General features: G+C 30.7%; 1 protein-coding gene across 1 annotated transcript; it reads left to right on the forward strand.

Moving 5' to 3' along the window:
• Positions 1-27078, forward strand: TKR99D (Tachykinin-like peptides receptor 99D). Its single transcript, XM_051218767.1, has 5 exons — positions 1-443; positions 15274-15540; positions 17213-17363; positions 18700-18896; positions 26650-27078. The coding sequence occupies exons 1-5, from the start codon at positions 28-30 to the stop codon at positions 26762-26764; spliced, it is 1146 nt and encodes a 381-aa protein (XP_051071619.1). The 5' UTR covers positions 1-27; the 3' UTR covers positions 26765-27078.

The raw sequence follows: 27078 nt of genomic DNA on the forward strand, positions 1-27078 counted from the left end.
AGTTTCCATGTTAATTATTTTTAAATAATGAATATGACATTAGATAATTATAATTCAACTGAATTTATTCAATCATCATCTATAATTAAACAATCAAATAATCATCCTATAGATACAAATAATATAGATAATGTATTTAATATAACATCATGTATAATAATCACATTTATGTTTTCATTAATTGTTATATTTTCAATATTTGGTAATATATTAGTTATGTGGATTATATTAAATAATCGTAGAATGCGTACAATAACAAATTGTTTTTTATTTAATTTATCAGCAGCTGATTTATTAACAATATTTCAAATTATACCAAATGTTTATTATGTATTACAAAATGATTGGATATTTGGTATTGCTTATTGTAAATTTTCACAATTTTTTACATCATTTAATATAGCTATTAGTGTATTTACATTTATTGCAATTTCATCGGATAGGTAAGTTTTTTTAGTAGTAACCTTATTGACTTTCTTCAAACAAAAGTTGAAATCACGAATAGATTTATGTTACATAATCATTAAAATCTGTTAGTACTAGAGAACTCTTTAGTTTTGATGTGGAATTCTTTTAGAAGTGTACGTTTACGAATAAGCAACTTAAAATTGAATGTAAGACATTCGGTTTGGTTTATGGAACATTTAACATCTGGATAACTGAGCTAAGATCCAATGATGTGCAGCGGACATTGTAGACATCAGATATATATATATATATAAAATTATGAACTACTTCCTAATTTTTTTTCGTAGGCGATGATGGATAGTGGCTTGCAGTGGAATCCAGGACGCGAGTTTCGTCTTATTGGGGACTCGTCAGCTGGATGTACCTGCATCTCGGAGAGTTGGTGTTCACTCTGAAACTCGAACCCAGTAACATTCGCTTCAAATGCCATCGCATTATCCACTGATCAATTGTAATCTTTAACCTCAATGGGAAGATACAAGCCAAACAATAACAAGTGAATTTGACTTCACTCCATTCCACAAGCTAGTGGTTATCAGGACTCAGTAGCTGAGTGGATAACGCGATGACGTTTGAAGCGGATGGTACTGGATTCGAGTCCCAAAGTGAACATCAACTCTGAGATGCAGATGCATTCAGCCGACGAGTCCCAAATAGGACGAAACGCGCGTTGTGGAGTCCACTGCTGGCCACCATCCATCATTGCTTACAAAAGGCTTGTGAATTAAGGCAATATCGAGACGATGCGCACATTATGCACATATTCCGATAACAGACTGATCAACTGCAGTCTTAAAACTCAGTGGGAAGATATAAGGCAAACAATACCATGTGAAAATTACATTCTGGTTTGTCATGAAAATAACATTTAGTATATACAATGATAAAAAGTTAAAAAATCACTTAGAGTTTGTGACGCTTTTGAATGTTATGCATTCAGTGTTATACTTCTAACTTAGCACTTTTAAAAAATATTTTATATACAACCATACCTTCTTATCTTATTGTCAATTATAAGTGTAAACGACAACAAAACTGGAAATATTATATTATGAATATTTTACTTCCCAGTTTAAATAATGTAATTGAGATCAGATTTTTTATAAGAATTAAGAGGAGTGTTGATAAGAAAATCCTGAATTGTTGTAGAAATATTTATTTTTCTCCCTTATTTATTTGAGTGGTTTACTTAATAAAGTGTATGAACCAATCTTGTTTATTACTCTTTACTAAGATATTTTTCTTTATAAAAAACTAGAAGAAGAAATATTTCTAGTTTAATTTTCAAGTGTTATTCTACTCTAGATAATGTTGCTAACGGTAATGATTAATCAGTCTCTTTTTTGGTATACATGTATTTTGTGTAAATTTCCTCTATATTAGGTACAACAGAGTGTTTGAAATGAAAGATACTGGGTTCGAGTAGATGTGTTTACATTAATATTGGAATCCACGTAGAACGAAATACGAGTCCTTGACTCCAATGCTACTACTATCCAACTGTAATTAAAATATTAGAAATATTTCCTCTCAATGTAGTAAAATTAGTATCTATATGAAAGTTATTCTGAAATGTTAATGAGTTCACAAAATAAAACAATTATTTGTTTTCATTTTAATAAACTGTATTACTTCTGAATTCACTTGGTAATTTTTTACTTGAATCTTCTCATTGATGTTTAGAACTGCAAATGATTAGTCTCTTATTGACATATTGTACATATTGTGTGTGTTGCCTCAATATTGCCTTAATTTACTTATACGACGAAACGCCCGTCCTGGATTTCACTGCTACCCATTATCCAACTCTGTTTATGATTGTATTACTTTTAATTCTTATTAAACATAACAAATAAAACATCATAATCTAATGTGATCATATAAGATTAATTAACTTAAAGGGTATTGTGAATAAGATTTATTTGAAACAACTTTGTCACAAGGAAGAAAAGAACTGTCAATTTGTTGAAGGAAGGAAAAATGTAAAATTTCAAACATCACTAAACAATAAATAAAAAATAAAATGAACCCATAAATGCAGTGTATTTTGTTGGACATTACTCATAAATAATACATACTACTGAACTTTTTTTAAATGATTAATAATTCGCTTTTGTATCAACGAAATATCAGGAGATGTCTTTCACATATCGATCGAAAAATGTCAAGGTAAAGAAAGTTATCCAGCTTTTCACAAAAGATCTATTTTACTAAGTAATAACTTGATTAAAACAAGGTTCCTTGACTTAAGAGTTTGCAAGTATCAAAATCAATATAAAACATGACAACTGTTACTATAACCTTGAGTTATTTGATACCTGTATACTACTGAAGTGTACCATATTGCGATAATATTGTTACGTAATATTTTATGGTATTCAATAAAATTCTAGCAATTAATAATATAAGATGAAAAATACATTTTAAGCTCAAACAGATCTATTATTCCCTCTTATAGTTACATATGACATTCGAAGAATATGATTACTATCTTAATAGGACTAAGTTAAAGTATTTATTATCTAAAATTCAAAAAAATCTAAGAAAAAAAATTATATCCGAGTAAACTAAGAATTAATTTCAGTAGGGTTTTTGTGGATATTATAGTTATTTCAATGGTTGAGGTCATGAAGTTTGGCGCTCACGTGCGACACTGATAGGTCCTGGGTTCGAACCTCGTGAGGCGTGATCGTAGATGTGCACTGCCGAGGAGTCCCACAATAAGACGAGACGGCTGTCCAGCGCTTACAGCTTTTCTATGGTGGTCTAGCTTCAGTTGACCCTTAAGAATTAATCATAAAATCAAATTCCAATAATTCAGTTGTATTTCGGAAATAGTTTATAATACACTTTATATATACATGAGGGATTGAATCAGAGTTCTATTTTATTACTAACAATTATTGTACATTTATAGTTATTTTGTAAGTGATAATATTTCAGTTAAATAAATTAATTGTAAAGTAATAATGCCATTAGTTCAACACTGTTTAGATTTCAATAGTTAAATTCATGAGATAATTAAAGGTAGACCACCATAGAAAACTTGTAAGCACTGGACAACCGTTTCGTCCTAGTATGAGACTCCTCACTAAATATATATCGTCACGGTCGATAAAAAAACTAAGAAACAGAAACTCGCTGAAATACTTTGTGCTGAGAATTATATACTGTACTAAAAATATAATATTGAATAATGCTAATAATAAATAAATAAGTAAATATTAGCTAACCAACAATTATTTCTAGCATAAATTTATCATTTTCGAAAAAAGGACAGCTGTAAACATAATACGTCGAATATACTTGAGAAACTTACAAATAAGCAAACGATAATAATAATGCACAAATGCATCAGATATACTATGAGATAATTATATGATTTTATTTAAAATCATCTGATTACATCATTGATGTCTAATATATTTTGACTGCTTGCTGAAAATGACAGTATTGATACAGTAAACACAGTCATTTTAGACATTCTACTTCAATTGCTGACATCGTAGTGTGTGCTACTGATGTCGATAGATATAAGTAATATAAAATGCTTGGAGACAGGAGGTTAATAAGATCGAAGAAAAGAGAAGGAGAATACAGAATGATTGTTGTAGAAATGAAGGAACAATAAAGTCTGAGACGATTGATTGATATTTTGCAGATTTTACTGTGAGATTCTGTTATTTTATGTTCAAATGCATTAGATTATCCCCATTTGTATTCTCGTTCACTACAAAATCCTTATGAATAACTATACAGACCATAAAATAATTTTTATGAAATTAAAATTTTTTTTACAAAGCTTGTTTTATAGTTACGTATTTTTCATCAGTTGTATTTCACAAACGACTATTTTGTCAGAATAATCATACAATCATATTTTCATGAATACCAACTCAATTGTGCAGTTTAAATGAATGGTAAAGTAGGAATAGCATCTTGATATCAAAATATTTCTCACAATTACCATTTGCTTTTTTCTCTACACTTTACAAATAAATACAAAAATGTATTTGTAATATGAATCTATATTTTCATAGAGCTAAACTACAACTTCAAAATGAAAAACGTTTTATTTTGTTACCAAACTTATATTAGAGTAAACAAATCAATAATTAGAGGAGTATAAAACATCTCATCTAAAGTTTGATGTCTTGTATAATAAAGAATATTTGACCAATTATGTAATTGAATCACTGAATCACTAAAGTCAACCGCAAAAGAAAAAAACAATCAGTTAGTGGTCGTTTTCATACAAACTAGTTCTAAATAACATTGTTACTATTGTCTGGCGTTATGATCATTAATATGAATAAGATTTTTCGAAATTTCAGTTGCTTCGTCTCAGTGTAATTATCATTGATAAATTAGTACTGAAAAATCCTAAAGTAAAAATTCTTTGTTAGCATATTTCTTTAATAATAATATTAAACTGTTGAGCTTCATGTTTCCAAGATAAAATAAGAAGTTTAAAAACTGTTCAATACTTAATCAGTTCTAGCTAGACCATTATTAAGAACCTAGGAAAACTGGACAACCATTTCTTATTATTATGAACCATCTCAGGAGTGCACATTGACTACTCCACGATTGTGAATGGAATTCAGGACATTTTGCTTTATGTGCAAATGATTAACGTTTATAGCACTGAAACTGGATCCAATGATTTGCATATTTATATTATTGTTGGTTTCTATTTATAAACTGTTGAACATCCAGATGAAAACATTGTCCCAGATGATTTTTCCACATTTCATTTTTTGTCGCTTTTGTTAAACGAGACAGCGAGTATTTTCCTTTAAAAATCCTACACATTTAAATATCTATATAACAGTTGTTCAATCGTTTTTTTGAATTATGCCGGGTTGTTAATCTAGTGTCAAATACAAAACTGTTCATGGATATCTATCTAAATAAATGATTGAATACTTTACTATAAACAACATTTTTGCATGAAGTTTAATGATCCCCCTTATATATTCAAGCTTCTATTTTACCTTTGATATGAATGTAAATTATTAAAAAGTGATTTCGTATACATAAACCATCGATTCATATGATGTTTCCTTGTGTATATGAAACATGGGGAACATATTTATTACACTTACATAGAAACTCATCTGTATAAAAGCCTATCATAGATTCTAAAATGTACAAAATATCTTATTAATATCAAATATGCAATAGTTCTTATACAATGTGTATGTAGACAGTTCGTAATGATATAGAATTTTAAAAACGTAGTTTTATACATAATATAACATAGAAAGTTGAAAAGAAATGCCATTTTTTACAATATCATATATAAGGTTTCCATTTCCCTTAGAAACAAAAAAAAAAGAAAACCAGTCATGCTTAACACATCTCATATTGTATATGCCTATAGATGAATGTATTGAGCTATAGAAAACTGTTTATTCATTCTTTTTTCTTCTGTAAAACTATTTAAATAATTTAAAACTTTACATATTATTTATTCCCCTTACTGATTAAATGTTCTTCATTGATCATTACATTTATTGTTTATATACTTAGTATGTCCAGTATTGAATAATATAATTATGTTTGTTAACTATAATTTCAAATGAGCTTACAAGATGTTGATGTTATATTTATCCAATATACATTTTGAATTTAGATGCATGTTAAGTTTTAAAATGAATAGGACATGTACTAAGTTGGTATTTCATTAATGACATTAGTATTTTAAATGAGATAATAATTAGTTATTTATGAATTATTAACTGATTACTAAAATATAAAGAATTTTTCATATAAGTAGTATATAATAGTACTGAAAATACATTTACAAGTTATTTTATCATTAATTAAGAATATAAGAAAAGTACCATGTTTTCTATTGACACTTGATAACATACAAAATGTAATAGTTATAACAGATGGTACCTTGATTGTAGAAAAAATCAAACTTCCTTTAAATTACTAATCGTTATAAGAAAAGATGGATGATGGGTACCAAAAGAACTCAGAATGAGCGTTTCTTCCCATTTTGTACTCGTCAATTGAATGTACCTACATTACAAAGTTGATGATCACCCGAGATTCAAACCCGGTACCGTTCATTGCACACATCATCGCATTATCCATTTAGCTGTTGAATCTTAATAGCCACCTGCTTGTGCAATAGGTTGAAGTTTAAATTCACTTAGTATTATTTGCTTGTACCTTTCCATTGATCTTTAGGACTGAGAGTAATCAGTCTCTTGTTGACATATGTAAATACTGTGCGTATTGCCTCGACATTGCTTTCATTCACAAGCTTTATAAACAAAGATGAATAGTGGTTAACAGTGAAGTCTAGTACGTTCGTTTCGTCTAATTTGAGACTCGTCAGCTGCATGTACCTACATCTATGAGTTGATGTTACTACTAAACAATGACTAAAATGCTACTTCTTCAGTAACATATAAACATTCAAAAATTTACTGTCACACATTTATGCTTAGTATTATTGTTGGGGAATTAAGCTTAAAGAGTTCGAAATAACTTAGTTTAAAAACTAGTTGATCATTTCAAATAGATTTTTTCATATTTTACTCCCTTTATTATAAATGAATGATATTTTCATGTAAAAAGAATCAGTTTTTACATAACAGAAGTGAAATGTAATTGTTTATTTTAAATGTGCGGGTGCGGGATTTTTGATGCGCACTGCTGAGGAGTCTCATACTAGGACGAAATAGCCGTCCAGTGCCTCCAGGTTTTCCATGGTGGTTTAGCTTCAATTGACTCATGGTTTCAATCAGTGATATTTTGAATGTAATCATTCAAGCTACTAGGTAAAACAATTGAGGGTAATTTTCCATACACTGTTGACATTTCATTGTATTTTAGTTAAACATTACTGAATTTATGAGTTGTACTTCTTTTTTCAATTTCATATATGACAAGTTGATTGAAAATTATTTATTTTGGTAAATTTAAATTTAAATTCATGACAGATTACATCAACCATAGTCGGTGGAGTTCTTCTAAGTTTCCAGTGTGACAACTATAAATAAAGGCAGTAAAGTATAATCGATTAATATCGCGAATTAATCAAAGTTATAAACAGAGACTATAGTATAAATAGATTATTATATTTGTACTATCCTAATGAGTAGAAAACATTAAATTTTTTGACGTTTCATGACTCAGTGTTGTTGTAATTTTGTACTATTTAAACTTGGATTGAATTTGATTTGGTTATTTATTCTCTGAAGAAGTGGCTTACACTGAGTCATGAAACGTCAGAAAATTTAATTTTTTTTACTCAGGAATATTACAAGCATATTAATTTATTTATAAAAATCCACTCAATGCTCAATTTATTCGAAATCATCAAGTCAAACCGTGGTAATGATACCTATAGAGACTATAGTGTTTTAACCTAATCCTACATATAAGCACATTTAATAGTAAGGTCATCGGTGGACATTTCTGACGATGGTCAACTTTGATACATTCTCTAGGTATAATTGATTAAGCGGTTGAATAAAATCTATTATGAAACTTGTCTGTCAGTGAGTTTATTACATTTTTACTACGTTTATATGAAAATCTCCCTTTTCTATACAAATTACGGTGTTTATAATCTTAGACAAGCAGACTCGTCATTTCTCAAAATTCATTGGTTAAGTCAAGCAATAATCTTTTGAAAATTCTATATTCAGATCTTCTAATTTATATTCATGTTAAGAAAACTTAAATAAAGCCCATGAACTGTTCATTTCATTGAGCATATGTTCCAAGTAATTATTTAATTAACGATGATTATTATTAATAAGGTGAGTGCAGATAAGCTATTGATAGTTGGCGAAAATATTTTATCTTATCTCAGGTAAATTGTCATTATAAAACTCCTTAAGATAACTTAATTTCCAACATTTCACAACTGTATAGTTAGTGATGTCATCTAGAGTTGTTGATAATGAATAATATGAAGGAAAGCAAATGGTTAATCGACAAAATTTGATAGACTCTTTCCAAATTTGAAGAAGATATATAATTATCCATAGAGCTAGATAGCTGACTGAAAAAATATCCAACCTTGCAATAAGCAAGACTGTGTTGTGTGTGCTACTGATGTTGATAGATAGAAGTAATATGTATCATTAATCGAAAGTGAAATGCTTGGCTGTAGAAGGTTGAGAAAACCTAAGAAAAGAGAACAGAGAGTGATTGGTATGGAAACAAAGAAACAACAAAGTTTGATACAATTGATGGATATTTTGCAAGTGAAGTATTTATTGTATGACTCTTATATTTGTAATGTTGTGTTGAAATACAATTGATTGTCACCGCCTGTGTTCGCATTCACCACAAGATTATCTTTCTTTTTTCGTGTTAGTTATTGAAACTTTAATGAACAAATTATTGCCTAATAACTCAAGATTAACCATCATTGTTTAATAAACAGTTTTGAATTATCACATTAGTAAAATGGTTATTATTCAGTACTTTCTTGCTTTTGTAATTTATAACAGAGTATTGATGTAATAGTTCTGTACATATAACCACTTTATGTACAGCACTTCTACCCATTTAACTTAGATAACTTAATTTCTCTCTCTACATATCTGTGTCAGGTGATTTTCAATTAGATGAATAATAGTCTACAATATGAAATGAATGATTAATAATAAATCTTTGGCTTTTTCCTCTTTAGTTTAGTCTTTGATACCAATTTTGTTAAGATTAGCTAAAAATTACACAGTCTATGTCTTGGTTAACAGTGATAGTTGTTATGAAATTCTTATTAAAATTCTGAAAAGATACGACAGTAATTAGGGATCATTTACTTTATTACTTATTCCTAATAATAGCTGAAACTGATACGATAAACCTTTTTACAAATATCTGTTTAACACATATAGATATTTTAATAGTTAAATTCATGAGTTGATTTAAGCTAAACTATCATGGAAAACATGGAAGCACTGAACGGCTATTCGTTTTATTATGGGACTCCTCGGCAGAACGAGACGGCCGTCCAGTCCTTTGAGTTCTTCCATGGTGGTCTAGAATAAATGAACTACTAAATTACTACAATTTCCACATATCCTCATTCTGATAATAAACATTTAGATATTTAGATTGGAATTACTTAAAATGCTTTTCTAAACCTTTTTTAATAGTCAGTGTCTACCATTCATATTCAGTAATTAAAATTCCCTACCAATTAGACTGCATTAATTATTCCTTTATTCTTCATATAAATGATACTTTAATTCCACTATTTTCAAAGGGCAGAAAAAAGTTAAACTTGTCAAGAACTGAGATGTTTTTATTTGAGTTTTCCAGTATGCTTTACTTCAATAGTTTTTGACCATTTGATAATAATGCGGAAATAAACACGTTCAGGGTTCATAATTATTCAATTCAGAGAGTTTAAAAATCAGAAGATTAATTACAATATATTCCCATTTGGAAAATATCCGACTCAAATGTTTAAAGAGGTTAACCTTAAGGAAGTCAATTGTGTAATACTTTCACATTCTTGCATTATTAAAAATAAGTATTATGCTTATAAGTGACTCTTATATTAAACATTTAACGATATAGCCAATAGATGTAGTGTACATTACATTTCATTTTAGATTTGCGAAAATTGAATATAGCCCGGCCGTAGCTGCTACCTTGACGTGTGGTCTGCTTGTCTATCATAGTGACCCAACCGAGATATATTGGCTGGAACATATGTTCCTTTAGGTTTTACCATGCCTGGCAGGTCGCTGGGAGAACGGTAAGACTAAAAGCAGCAACCCAAGGTCTGAGGGCGAAGTCATACTGCTGAGGAGGTGTAACACCAGTAGGGTGTTTCCCTCATACAACCAGCATCTGCAGAGACGCTGCCTTCTCAGAAGGAAGGAAGGGTTAGAAAAGGTCGACCCTAAAAATTTCACACCTCACCTTACCTCATGGATCTCCGTCTCCGGCGGTAAGGTCTCTTGAAGAACGGGGCTCAAACGTTAAAAACCTCCCACAAAAAGGCCGTGCGGTACCAGCGTCAAACAGTTGTCCCTTGGGCTCTGCGGTCACGCTCCCGGGTCGTTAAGACCAACACTAATCTAATCTTCTTTTCAGGTTCCTCGAGAAATACCTTTCCACGGTGTGGGCAGCCGGGAAGTGACATCAGCCCTCATATCCGTAATAGCACACGAGATCATGTTGGTCACGACTGAATAAAGTAAGAACTGGTATTATGTGAGAAAAAATGTGTTTTATTAGAATCAAACAAATAATTTACAGTAATTAGTCCCTTTTTGATAGATTTCGACAGTTCCAATAATCTTCGTCATCTTATTTTACTATCAAAAGTGATTTACCGTCAAGTCAAAAATATTAAACTCAACTTGTTACCTTTTTATTATCTATTAATAGCTCTTTAGAAACCCATTTATGAATAGTAAACATTTGTTTTATCCCAAATAACTTGTCTATTTTGTTGTTGTTGATCAGTTCGTTTTTAAAAAATACAGAACTTGGTTACATCAAAGTGAAAAGTATTATTATTCCGGTTCACAGCATTATACAAATAAATTTCGATGTACATTCCAAATTATAAGTAAAAGAAATATTATTTAATTTATTGATCATAAAATATTAATATCCAACCGTTATACCTAGAAATAATAATTTTCTTAGTACTTGATATGATTCAATAGGAACGTTGGTCTTACTAACGTTACTTATTTCATATAGAGTAGTTGAATATCTTTCTTCTGAAGAATTTACAGAAGTCCGTTTATTATGTTTTGAAAAAGTTGTTATTGGATATCAAGAACAAAAATCGATATTACTGGGTGCATTGTATATGAATAGTTGGAGGTTTCAATCAACTTAACTAAAAAAACGTGTTAATTAGTTGAATCAACTGTTAATTTCTGTGTTTTTCTTGTTGTCAGAAACGGTTTTGTGGAGATTTTAATAATTTCAATAGTTAAAATCATGAGTCAATTGTGGCTTGACCATTATGGAAAACCTGCAAGCCTTGGACAGCCGTTTCGCCCTAGTATGGGACTCCTCATCAGCGAGCATCCACGATCCCGCCCTCCAGCGAGATTTGAATCCAGGATCTATAAGTCTCGCTCGTGAGCGCTCAACCATTAGACCACTGAGCCGGTATCCAACGGTGTTAATGTCTAACTTCAACGGATCCACGAAACTGCGCCACCGTCCATGGTGGTCTAACTTCAGTTCACTCATGATCTGATCTATTGACAATAATATTCATTGAAAAAGATTAAATATATTTACGTATACATTTAATTTGTTAGCTACATCTAACAAAACATTAAAAAAATAATGATATACTTAGTTCGATTAATGTTTTGATTTCCTCATTGTGTATTCTTCCGTTTTTTCTAATCACCTAATCTCTGTAGAAATAATTAAACACAGCATTTTTTTCAATGAAATTCAACATCATTTCTTCAATTCGAAGTACTTTATTTCATTTCCGGAGTTATGTATTAAAAAAGAATTGACTACTTTTGAATGAATTCATTATTACTTATAATTTATCTGTTTGAATATGATTAGAGACTAAATGAGTTAAATATAATTTATTACATAGAACACTAACCTTTATTATAAATCAATGACTTCTTAAGTACAAACTGTGTAATAAAATTCAGCTTATTAAAACAGTTGAAAATAAGCAATAAATGGAATGAGTTAAAAAATAAAAATAAAAGATAAATATCCAGCGTTTACAGGCAACAGATTACATCATTTTATTGACATTTTTGTAGAAATGTTTATTCTGACTGAAATTATTTTAATTATCCGGTTAAACGTGAGTATAATCAATTAGTCATGGAATAATAATATATACAACTTCTACACTATTGTCAGAAGGGGTTTTTGTGGATATTATAGTAATTTTACTAGTTGAGATCACGAGTCAATTGAAGCTAGACCACCACAGGAAACCCGGAAGCGCTGGACTGCCGTTTCGTCCTACTGTGAGACTCCTCATCAATGCGCATCTTTGATCCCGCCTTGCGTGATTCGAACGCTTGACCTGTCGGTCTCACGCGTGAACGCTTAACCTCTAGACCACTAAATGTAAAAAAATATTCATAACAAGTATATATAATCTTTAAATTTACGGTATAATATAGTGTAATAAGAAGTATACAATCTTAGAGTGATCAAATCCCAAAATGTACATAATAATACTTTATATTACAAACGTAATTTTCATTACTCAGTATGTGGTTCGTTTCCCAGTTTTCCTAACTTATCGATCATACGTAAATATTCAGATAGGGGTGTTGTGGTATATTTAACAAACTCATTCCGTTAAAAGTATTTGATCATTTAACATTTTAATTGTTATGTATAGTTTCAAACCGTTTGATTTGATCAATACATTAACAAAGTTATTCTTATAAATGAGAATGGTAAATTCAATAAACGTTGATAAATGATGAATAGTCAGTAGAGGAAAAATACCGACTGTGAAATCCTCTCCTTTTTCAGCCAAAACATTATAAGCTTTAAAAGTCAGAATTCGTAATGGCTTAGAGAATTCATACCAAAATAAATATTTTAATAAACTAAATATTTGAATATGTCATAAGTGTTTAAAGAATGACATTTGAATAGTACTGAAATGAGACTTTTGTAGAAACTTTAAAACGTGAACTGAATTTAGCTAGACAATGATTCTGAAGAAAACATCATTGAGAAGCCACTTTGTTCTTGTAGGGATTTTAACAGTTCTCATCCATTACTTTGTTGACAGTCAAATTTAGAATCTTTTGATCACATGGTAAGAATTATATTTGCTTAACAACAACTTGATAAATAATGGTTTATATTTCCAAATTCAATAATTATTACTTATTCATTTACTGTGAAGTAGTGGCTGACATTAAATCATGAAACGTCAGAGATACAATTTTTCTACTTTTTGTGATATATCAAAAAGTATATTTATTATCGACTTTCTACCCAATTCTTAATTTATTCAAAATTATCAAATCCAACCTTGGCATTGATACCTACCTTTCTAAATTCACTCTAGCAAAAGGATTATCTGGTCATCATCTAGTAATCACACGCATTTAGTGTAAATATGTAAAACGATTTTTCCTCAGTATAAAATATTCTCAGTAACACTACGCTAATACTTAGTGGAAAAAAAGTAGGGAATGAAATAGTCTATGAAATTTTTATGAAGGAATGACCACTGATGTATTAATTGATAAAATATTTCAGTTCATTACTGAACTTAAATTTCAAAATTAACATAAAAATATAAACAAAGATGGATGGTAGCTAGCAATAAAATCTACGACGCGTGTTCCATCCTATTTGGGACGCGTCAGCAGGTAGTACCTGCATTTCAGAGTTGATTTCCACTCTAAGACTAGAATCTAGATGCAGGTACATTCAACTGAAAAGTCTCAGATAGGGTAAAATACGCGTCCTGGATTCTAATGCTAGCCATTATCCATCTTTGCTTAGAATGTTTGTGAATTAATGCAATTCCGAGGCAATACGCACATTATGCACACATGCCAATAAGAGACTGGTCAATTGCAATCCTAAACACCAATGAGAAGATTCAAGTAAACAATACTAACTGAATTTAACATAAAAATACTTATTATCAATATTTCATTTTATTGTATATCAGTGTATTTTTCGTTTCTTATTTAACCTTGAACAATGACAATGTACTTTTAAAAATTCTACTACTGATATCCATGATCAGATAAACTTGAACGCTTGGAATAATTGATGAGACCACTCTTTATCTCTCTGTGTGTGCGCAAGCAAACACCACACAGTGGATTAAAATATACTTTGAATTAATAATCAAAAATTAATATGTATCACTTTGGTTATAAATAAATTGTTAGTATGGGGATTTGTGAAGATGTAGTACTTCCACAGTTGAATTCATTAGTCGATTTAAACCATTCAATAGTTTCACGTTTTCAATGGTGGTCTAGCTTAGATTGACTCGTGAATTCAACAGTGAAAATAAAATGTTATCTGAACTGTTGCACAAACCAAAATTTACATTGAACATATATGTTCAAAATAAAGAACTATCGTTTATATTAAGTGAAGAAATAAAGTTCGAACTTATAGAGATACATTCACTTTCCTAAAATTCAACCATGTCGTGTGTGAGATAGTTATCCACCAAAGACTATAGATGAAGGTTGCGTAATACCATGAATTGATTGAAGGTAGACCACTGGGTGCGAGCTCAGTGGTATTTGAAATTTACGGATATTGCACGTCCACTACACCACGAAGGATGAAATCCAGAACCTTCGGCTTTGAATGCTCACTGGTGACTAGAATCTAGAGGTTCTTCCAGGAGTTCTTGTAGAAACACATCATCAGTGGGTTACAGAAATTTTGAGTGTGAAACATTTAAACACCTCCTACAGTGTTAGATGGTTGACCAGTATCGTGAACTGAGTGAAGTTAGAAATGTATACAACTTGATTTTGAACCAGTGGTATATATGTTAAGCTCTCGACACGAGAACGAAGTTTCTTGGTTGGGTCCTGGATGTACGTTATCGAGGAGTCTTGTACTAAGATGAGGCAGTTCTACAGTGCTTACTGGTTTCAAATGATTAAATGATGCCAGTCCGTGATAAAAACTATGAAACATTCATCACTTTTCACAAACGTCCCATGCGAAAAATAAATTTATTCATGCACAGAGCAATACCTGTTTTTTCTGTATGTAAGTAAGAAAACTGTCTAATTTGCACGTACTGATTAAATTGTTAATTGTTTTTAACCTAATATGTTTTTGCCATTCTAGATATACTGCAATCATGTTTCCTCTTCGTCCACGTTCAAAACTGAAGACAGTTATTTGTGCAATAGTAGCTATTTGGTTAATTTCGTTTGCAATTGGATTGCCTGGTTTAATTGTAGCTACGGTTTATCCAAAAAACTTATCAAACTTACAAAATATAGCAAATAGTACAGATTTACTTGTTGTGGTGAAACAAATCTCGGTTAACTCACCTGATCAATATGTTTCAAATGATTGTATTCTTAACTGGTCATCAGAGTGGTCTGAAGCGTAAGTTATTGATTGTTTTAGAAAACAAATTGGTTATCTGGTAATAATTCCAAATATTCTGGCCGTCATAAACATTAGTAAACATCTGTTATTTACATGAAAACTTGTATTGAACAGAACATACAGCTATCACACTCAAAATGGTGCGTTTATGCTTATCCAATACAGTACAGCATAGGATGAAATGAGCAAGAGTAGTACTGGTGATTTCCTAAGTCCTGTTTCGATTTGCTTCATTAGTTACAATGTGACAAAAGTGCAAAAACATGGCGCGTAACTCTAAAGTGTACCAGTTACTATGTGCGGTACACGGCTATGACACATATACACTTCATAACTAAATTCAATGAAACACCTTACAAAATGAATGTAAACTTCGCCCCATCGCACAAGCTACTGGTTGTCAGAACTCAGTAGTTAAGTGTATAAGGCAATGGCGTTACGAGTCCCGGAAGGAACTTCAACTCTGGAATGCAGGTGGATCCAGCTGACGAATCCCAAATAGGACGAATCGCGTGTCCCGGATTCCACTGCTAGCTACCATCACTCCTTTCTTACCATACAAAGACCATACAAATCATTTTAAAATGATCTATAAAAATTAAGAAAGTTGAATGCTTTTTTCTTTCAATAGTTGAAACCATGAGTCAGTTAAAGCTAGACCCCTATGGAAAACCTGGAAGCACTGGACGGCCGTTTCGTCCTAGTATGGGACTCCTCCCCAGAACCTATCAGTTTTGCGCGCGAGCGCTTAACCATTAGACCACTTAGCCGGTATCCAACGGTGTTAATGTCTATCTTCAACCAATCCACGAAATTGCGCTACCGTCACCATTATCTACACAACCTAAGTTGACTTTGGTTCAGGAATTAATTTTATGTCAGCACACTAAATTACATTATAGATTTTCAACTCATTTACAAAATCAAATTTCATATAAAAACGGTGAGATTCTAATTTATGGACAACCATTGAGTGACACTAAAATGACCTTGAGAATGTCCATTTACTTACCAGAGCTAAATGAGGATTATGAAGCACTTTGAAGAATAAGGATTATGATTTATAATTAATGGTTAGGATTAAGAATTAGATTTATGGTTTGCATCACGAACTGACATTAGCTTGAATGTCAAAACTCTATTTAACCGAACGGATGAATGAATTTCGAGCCAAAATCCAAGACCTATCAACTTATACCTGATTGCTTCGTCCACAAATTATAGTCTCGCCGAAAAAAATTTTTTTGAAAGCATTAAAACTAAATATTTACAAAAGATACCTACTTTAAGCATTGAACTATAAGTTTTAAATTATATATACTGTGGTACATATAAGTAGTATGTAACACCAATTGGAAGTGGAAAACCTGGAATCAGAAAGTTAAGAAGATAAAGTTGAAGAGAATATAAGGATATTGTGAAGTTGAAGTATCATACGGAATGTGAAGGAATAATGATGGAAATTGGCAAATAAAGTATTCAATGTATGGTTATTATATTTTACCAAGATACTGTGTAATTTAGCATTAGAATATATTGGTCGTACCCATCTGTGTTTTTGTTCATTACAGTACGTTGTTTTATTTCATAATGAAATGATAATTTAATCATGGAAGTTTTTTAAAAAAAAGGGAATAATGTTTTGTTACTCAACATATTTATTTTATAGGTACGATTATACACTTTTTGTGTTAATGTATGTTCTTCCTCTTATCATACTTGCCACAACTTATATTCCAATATCAGTTCATTTATGGTTTCATAGAGGACTTGGTGAAGTCACTAGGGCACAAGCCCAAAATGTTCAGTCGAAAAGACGAGTAAGTAATCCAATACTATATAATTATTTCTTTGAATGTTGCCTTAAGTAATGTTGTATCCTAAACGTTCACTACGAACGTCGATAGGATTAAACTTGCATTAGAATTTCAATGGAATAATTGCTAAGTACAGCATAGGTTTTGTAATGTTTCAAAAATAGTGATTAATATATTAGATGATTGTAATCAGAAAATTTCGGGTAGGTACACAGATACACAGTAGTAAGACTACAAAACAAAAATTCTACCTTGCTAAGTAATGAGGAATTGTTTAGAAAACATTGAACGCCGCATCTCATACTGTGAAATCGTCTCAAAATGTTTTCACTTATGCGTGATGTATGCACGGTGTTCACAAAAAATAAATTTGGTAAATTTATCATTCTAATAATTATTCTGTCATCAAAATATATTAGTATTTTAGCTCTATTTAGTACCATACCCAATTACTATTTTTAGTAATAACTCGTGGAGTTTTTGTACGTTACTTACTTACTTACTTACTTACGTATGTTCCCTTCGTGGGGGAGAATAAGCCACCCACCAAAATTACCCATCCAACCCTGTCTTGGATAATCCTTTCCAGTTTCTATTGGTTTTATTCATGTTTGATTCCAATTCCCGATGTAGTGTGTTCTTTGGTCTTCCTCTTTTCCGTTTCCCTTCAGGATCCCGAGTTAGCGCTTGCCCCGTGATGCAGTTTGGTGACTTCCGTAACGTATGTCCTATCCAAGTCCAATGTCACTTCCTAATTTCCTCTTCAGCTGGAAGCTTGTTTGTCCGCTCGGACAGAGAGCTGTTGCTGATGGTATCCGGTTAACAGACATTAGGTATCTCGAGTAAACAACTGTTTATAAATACTTCTACATTTTGATAGTGATAATGGTAGTTCTCCAAGTTACACTCCTGTGCAGTAGAACTGTTTTGACGTTCGTATTGAAGATTCTGACTTTGATATTGATTGACAATCGTTTTGAGTCCCATATGTTCAGAAAATGTAGGAATGCTGTCCACATTTTGCCATTCCTTGCCTTTCTCTCTGCATCAGATCCTCTTTGTTCATCAGTGATGCTGCTCAAGTACTTTTTATATGTATAGATCCTCAAAATCCTGTAGCTCACATCATGTGTTCATTAACTTCCTAATTATAAACTATAACAAGACATATATTACCTTAATACTAATAAGGATCCATGAAGTTTATTGTAAAAACTAAATGCAATTTATTTGTTAATTTGTTTATCAGAAGTATTTTTTAAAAAGAAAGTTCGTTTAAATATTTTCTTAAAACATCTTTCTTTTCTTTAATATTTTACCCGTTTCACTTCTCTTAAAGGCAGTGAAAATGTTATGTGCAGTTATGTTGATATTTGCAATCTGTTGGCTTCCATATCAATTATTTTTCATTCTGTTACAATTAAGTCCAACAATTAAAAGTAGTCATAGTTTACCGATTATATTTATATGTTGTTATTGGTTAGCAATGAGTAATTCAGTGTACAATCCAATTATATATGTTCTAATGAATAAAAAGTAAGCTGATATTTAACTGTATACAATAAATGTATTATTATATTTTACTTTTTGTTTTGAGAAAATAACTCGGTTTTTTTTTCTTATTACAGTCATTATCGCTTGTTATTATCTTCGATCATGCTATCTGTTCTTTGATGCGAATCGAGTAATGTTCATCAGGTTACAATGAGAATACTAGTATATGTTACGTGATATCGTATTTCCTCAAGGTCATCTAAGAATCGTTAAAATGTCGTCTAAAAATTATAATCTCATCGGAATTCAAGAAACATTTTAACTAAATTCCACTTTCAACTATCAATACCTGAAACATTCTTAGATTACTTCTGTCCAAACATAAGTCTTTTCAAAGCAATACTCTAATATAATCAAGTTTTTATTATTTTTTTCTGATTTTTCTAATAATTGGTAATTGCTTAATCTGATGAACTTCTTGAAATTCTTTATATTTATCAATTTCAAATCAGAACACACAAGTCAATCGACATGAACTGTATATTCAATTTTTTTAAACTCACAGTATTATTTATATTAAGTAAAACAATACAACTGGCGATAAGTAATATCACTTTGTACAAAATCAGATTATTTGTAGTACAGTACTAAGTAATAAATATATATTTCAATAACTGTAATTGATGAACAGTAAAAGATATAACAATGGTGGATGTGTTGAATGAAAGCTTTTAGTTAAGACAATACATTCATTAAATAATGTTTTTCAAAGTTTCATTCATTCATTTGGTTATTTCTAACAGAAATGATGGAATGTGTAGTCCTGTAACTAATGCAAGGTATTAGGTAAAATTGACACTTCTTCATTATCATGATTTAGATCTTTAGATTCAATAATAGTTCATGCAATTTTTATTCAGTCTTCTCTTTTTTCTTTGTTCAGTCTCATATTACAATCAGTGTTAGAAATATGTCAATCCCTCTACCATTCATCTGATTATTTTGTTATTGAAATATAAGATTTTGAACATTTGTGAATGATCAAAAAAATTAATCACAACTGACAGACTATCAAATGTTCTCTTTTCCCTTATTTTGTAAGCTTAGTTTGATGACTAAAGAAGACAGTACATTTATATCCTCAGTAATAAGTGAAGGCTATAACTAAATATTTCAAAATTCTCTTGTTTTTTCTGGAATTGATTTGTGCATAACGTTTCTACAATTGATTAATCACTGGGTGGTAATCAATGTCATATATATCAGGTCCTTCTTAGTGCATATCGAATCCTATCAACCAAATTACAATGTAGCTACTAGTCTAGGTGACTTGACATTGCATGCATTATGTTGACATAAGATAGTGGGTTTTCTATTGACTACCCCCAACCACTATCTTAGCATAAAGTCTCAACTATTTTCATGCTGACAAAGTTTTTTTTTCTGTAACAAAACAACAAAATTACCAGTTGTTTTAAACAATAAAAACAAAATGAATCAAATTTGACAATGAAAAATCAGTTGTATGACTAAGGTACAACGTATGTTAGTCTATGAATGTAAAATTATTACCAAGGGAAACTTTAAATAATCATAGGATTATTAATGAGAACATTTACCACGTTATGGGTTATAATCTTTTTGATCTTATCTATAAATTAATACCACCAGTGAATTGAGTTTTCTAAACTTTTTTTTATTTTTAAATATTGAACTTATTTCACATAGAATCCATTGAAATCTTATTTATCATTGAACAGTTTAAGGTATTCCATGTAATTATATTAACTTCTAAGCATATCACATATCTTTGACTGAATAACATCAGACAAAATAAAGTTGGTTGACATCATAAAGAGTTACACATTAATTTCTATGTAGTATATTGATTACATGCATGAGTGTACAAAATTAAACGTACAACCTTTTGTATTGTAGATAACAACTTAATGGTCCCATTTCCACTTCTATTGTATATGACACAACAGAAATGATAATTAAACATAATAAGAATATTCTCATTTGCTCGATTTTTTTAAAGTTTCATCATAAATACGTTATCCTAAAGTTTGGTTTAATAAAATCACAAACTAGATTCTGCTATAAACTGTTAACTAACAACTGGTTTATGTTATAATTATCTTATTTACAAATGTCAAACAGAAGCATAAAGCTTGTTTTTATCACCAATTATTAGTTTGTGACGTGATTAAAGGTTTACTTAAAAGAAATTTACCATCATTTGTTAATAAGTTAAAGAATATACCATTGAATTGACTGTAATGTCAGGTACTATGTCGAGCCCTCATAGTTTATTCTAGTTTTCGGGCAGACTAATTTATTCATTTTTCATGAATCATATTTTCGACCTTGTTAATTATTCACTTATCAACCCTGTCTGTTTTTATGTATGCGTATGTGCGTGCATATCTTATCCTACTCATCACATCTCTGTAACTTATTTTTGTCTGACTATAAATATGATTTCACGCTTGGTTATGTTGAATTGGCTCACATGCTTTCTCCAACGCGCCTCATTTCACTTCGCTTTCTTCGCTTCGTTTCTCCGATCGATTGTCTGTTCAGATCAACGATTGTATGAAATATACGCATTCAAAGTTCATTGTTGTATTTGACTTATTTAATTAAGTAATTCACCAACGCGATTTAATTTTATAACAATATGCGAGTATTGGCGACATATGTATTACAATAGCAATTAAAAACTACCTACGTGGAGTCAGGTCTCAGCTCACTATTTGGCTCTTTTTTTATAAAATGAATGATTCTTTTTGTTAAAACCCAGTGGTATGTGATCAGTGTGATTGCATTTTGATAGCGGCACAAAAAACGTCATTTTAAAATCTACTAAAATTTATATTGTCATTAAACATACAATCTACTAAATCTATTCTTTTGTAGCTGATAGTCAAAATCAACAAGATATGTGTGCGTGTTATTTACAACTTAAGTGAAAACAATTAAGAGAACCGGCTCATACATTTAGATTTAATAGGTGTTCTAATTATTAACAAATCTGATCTAAATACAGATGATTTCTAGTTAGATAAATTAATTTACTTTATTCGTAAGTGCTTTCTATCATAAATCATTGCTCTGACTTATAGTTTTATGCTCCATTTAAAAAAAATTTGCTAAGCTTAAAATACGTTTTTAGAATTATATTTCCACTGAGCCGGCATCTAATGGTGTTAATGTCCAACTACAACCAATCCAAGAAACAATGCCACCATCTTCCATTGTCTGAGGTAGATACTTGTCTTTACATGACACAGATTAGCTTTACTGATCACGACTGTTCACTAGAACTCCGAGAATTCCCTCCCAACGTTAGTCACTAATAAGCTCATGGTAATTATCAGTATGAGGTTACGGAGATTATTGAGTTTTTAATTGACATCATGAACCGATTAACGTTAGACCACCATTGGAAACCTGTAAGAACTGGACGACCGTTTCGTTCTAGTATAGAACCCCTCAGTAATAACCGCATACTGATAATTAATTTTACGTTCAAAAAAGTAGAATTATATATTTCACAATGAAAAATAATATGATTATCTTCATTTTTTCTGTAAAAAAAATTATCAAAAAAATTAAAAGTAGTAACCAACACATTTAATAATATTCACTTTATCATAAAATCACATTGATCTTCTGATCTGAAACTTGAAAGAAATTTATAATCGCTTCATTTAGCTATGAAATAAGAAAGATCACTTCAATGAAGAGTTCTCTTTTGAGTGAATTTCTAATCAAAATTGCACAATCAATATATTTCATTGATCTTAATCAAGTCAACTAAATACAATACATTAATGTCAATTAATGTCTTTTACTTATTTCAATCATCTTATATTAACGCTTATGGCTTACCAACATTTTATTTTTATTTGTATTAATATAACTAACAGAATATATATACACTTCACTTGTAGAGTAATAAACATTGAATTAATCATTATTAGTGTATCACAATTCACAAATACTATATATTTATATTGAACTTAAAAAGCATTTCACTAATTACAATTATATTCCTGTGATTAGTCTGAATTATGATATCAATTCGAAACAATATGTGTCATTGTTACTTACTTACTTACGCCTGTTACTCCCAATGGAGCATAAGCCGCCGACCAGCTTTCCCCAACCCACTCTGTCCTGAGCCTTCCTTTCTACTTCTATCCAATCGTTGTTCATTCTTCTCATGTTTGTCTCCATTTTTCGGCGTAATGTGTTAATTGGTCTTCCTCTGCTCCTTTAGCCTTGAGGATTGCAAGTGAAGGCTTGCCTTGTGATGCAGTTCGGTGCTTTCCTCAATATGTGTCCTATTCACTTCCAGCTATTCTTCTCGATTTCCTCCTCCACCGAAATGTGGTTTGTTCTTTTCCATAAAAGGTTGTTGCTGATAGTGTCCGGCCAACGAATCTGAAGTATTTTGCGTGGACATCTGTTAATAAATACTTGTATCTTCTGGATGATGGCGTTCGTAGTTCTCCAAGTTTCCGCCTTATACAATAGAACTGTCTTGACATTTGTATTGAAAATTCTGACTTTGCCGTTGGTTGCAATGGCATGTATCATTGTAACCAACGATAATAAGTGATTATTTTATGAAAATCTTATTCGTCGAGTAATTAAAGCAATGAGTTTGTACATACGATAATGGACTATTGAAGCAGACTTTGACTCACAAAGGAAAGAATTTAAATGGTAATATCTAGTTATTCAATTTTGTTTACATTTTTTTTATCTTTCAAATCACAAGTAGATACATATTACTTATTGACGAAAGTTGATGTTACTTAGTTTTGAAATGATTCTTTTAATGAGATAATAAAATGTATTTAAAGTTTTTTTCTTCCTTCTCGATACTTGGAAACAATCTTTTACAACATTAGTATATTCATTTATTTGTATTCACTAAGGGATCAAAGAAAATCTTATCCATACTTTATAATTGATTATATAGTTAGCTGCTTTGTTGTATATTTATCACTATTCACATAAGGTTTAAAAAGAATTTTCAGTACGTGGGAAATTTTAAAATAAAACGGGTTTAAACTGAAATAAATAAAAATAATCATCTTTAGATTGTTTTTTAAATTAAAAATAAGAAGTTTCTTTGATATATACAAAATAGGTATCCAGGGATTAAGTTTAATAATTAAAAATGAATTCACAAAATTAGAAACTTTACAATATGGAGTAAATATTAAGGTAATTTGTTGGACTATACATAAAACTATACAGTAGTTTTAAGGACAATAAAATATGAATATGATGTAAAGTGCTTATAAATTTCAAGTATCAAAAAGATGTTGCATATATATATTAAATATTTTCTTCAAAAAGATAGCACAAATTTAACTAGTTCCTAGATTAAAAATGTTTTTAACATGATGACTAGTGGTTAGCAGTGGAATCCAGAACGCGCGTTTCGTCCTATTTGGGACTCGTTAGCTAGATGTACCTACATCGTAGAGTTGATGTTCACTCCGGGACTCGAACCCAGCACCATTCGCTTCAAACGCCATCACGTTATCCACTCAGGTACATCCAGCCGACGAATCCCAAATAGGATAAAACGCGCATTCTGGATTCCACTGCTAGCCACTATCCATCATTGCTTACAAATAGCTTGTGAATTAAGGCGATATCGAGGCATACGCACAGTATGCACAGATGCCAATAGCAGACTGATCAATTGCAGTCTCAAAACTCAATGGGAAGATACAAGCCAAACAATACCAAGTGTTTCTAAAATGTTTTTAAATTTTTAAATGTTTTCTTTCAACTGGGTCTGTTGTGAGATATTAACACACTGATGACAATGGTGGACGGTGGCACAACTTCGATGATTGGTTGAAGTTAGATATTAACACTGTTGGATGTCGACTTGGTGATCCAGTGTTTGAGTGCTCACGCGAAAGACCCTGGGTTCGAATCTCGCGAGGCAGGTTCACAGATGCTCATTGATGAAGCGTCCTATCATAAGATGAAACGGTCATCCAATGGTTCCAGGTTTTCCATGATGTTCTAGCTTCAGTTGACTCATGAATTCAAATATTTGGTTTTCTTATTTGTTTTATTTGAACAGTTAATTTAGATACTTCTCATTTATAAATTATTTTCCACCAACCATGAGAACAATGCAAACTAGCCCCTTTAGGGATAATGCCGGCCCCAAGCCCGGATAAAGGAGGAGAGTTGGGCATGGGGTTAACGATCCCATCCAGTAGAAAACTGACTCGCTAAAAAAACGCTAAAACGCTAAACAATTTTTGCTAAAACTAATGAATTGATCAATCAGTCAGTAAACAATAGTACATTTCACAATGCGTTGTCAACTCTTTATTTTCATAAACGGTATTTTACAGTTACAGATAAAACTCCTTAATGCAAGGTCTACCATTCAGTTCTGGTTTCTTATCAAAATATAATTTGTACGTACAGTTACGAGCTACGTTTCAGTTTATAAAATATATATAAGACACTTCAATGTTTAGTATAATAACCGCCATATAGTTAATGATTTTAAAGTTATTTTCGTGAAATCATTAATTGTTTTAGAAAACGAAACACAATTTACAATTTTTTTTAAAAAGGCATTGAATTGATATTCCATGCGAGTATTCAAGTACATTTTACACTCCAGTATACAAATTTGTTTTCCATGTGAATGAAAAATAAAACGTAATCTATTGAATTGGATAAATTTGACAGAACTAATAGTTATGTGCTGATATATACATAAATATTTCATATAGCAAATATGGAAATGAAATAGACACTTAACTAACTTATAGCAAATTTAATGAGCTTAGATTTGATTATACATTATGTTACAAATATGAAAGATCATTCATTTTATTTACGAATGTCCAGTGATCTCGAACTTAGGCGTTATCGCGAGAGATCAATAGGTTCTGGGTTCGCATACCGCGTGAGGAATCGTGGATGAGCACTGTTGAGGAGTTCAACAATAGAAAGAAACGGCCATCCAGTGCTTCCAGGTATTTTATGATGGTCTAGCTTCAATTGGCTCATGATCTCAACTATTAAATGTTCAATGTTTGTAAAATTACCAAACTTACATAATTTTACAGTAGTTTGATAAATAGACTGTTTCTACATAAAAAGTTACTAAAGGAATATATTCAGAAATGAATGTAAAATTAAAAACCTCCAATATAATTGATTTTTAAAATTTTGCATTTTCTCAATGGATATATTACATAGATTATCACGATAATTAATAATTAGAAATGATAATAAAATGGAAACAATATAACATTGTTTACTTATTTGAGAAATTTCTTTTGTAGGGCTTTACCGTTATTGGTGGTAAAACTGATGTTTGAGGGTATTTTTTGACGTATTTTCATCCTAGGTAGATTGATTAGATTGTAAAACTAAGTCACAAGCATTTTTAGGCAAAATTTTGATAGTAGCTGGCGGTGAATTTTAAAATGTGAGTATCATCTTATTTGGGGTTTTTCAGTTGGATATACATACACTCTAGGACTCGAACTCAATATCTTTCACTTCTAACATCCATTCCATTATCCACTTAATCCATATAGCCCTAATTGTTATAGTTATATTCATTCCTCTAATGTTATTTTGTTCAAGGATTTTTTCTTGCTAATAATATGGTTTTGTGTTTTTCTTTCTTCTTTTTTTCATTAAAAAAATGACAATTATCAACTGCTCAAAATCGAATCTCAACTATTTTCTACCATGATACCAATAAACTAAAACAAAACAGGTTTCGTAAAGGATTTTATGCAGCATTTTCATGTTTTCCGTATTGTCGTGAATACATTAAAAAAGACAAGAAGATTAGAACGACTGCGACATCAATTCGTACATCACAAGTTTGAATATGAAATATTCTTATTGGTTATTCAGTGGAATATTCCATTTCATCATAATTACATATCACGATGATGTAATAATTGACTATATTGGATTATATTTCGAATATCTCAATACATGTTATGTTATGGTCAGATATACTGGTGGATGTACGATTTCTGTTGTGAATTACGAGAATTAATGAAGAAAGACAAGTTCATTTTCAATTATGCATAAACTTAGACAAGTTGAACCATATTACACAGTTAAACTAATTATATAAAATGTGATTTTACATGTCTATTTCTCTCTGTTATCAAATATACATATTTGACTTTAA

Source organism: Schistosoma haematobium, chromosome ZW, assembly GCF_000699445.3.
Source record: "Schistosoma haematobium chromosome ZW, whole genome shotgun sequence".
Classification (NCBI taxonomy): Eukaryota; Metazoa; Platyhelminthes; class Trematoda; order Strigeidida; family Schistosomatidae; genus Schistosoma; species Schistosoma haematobium.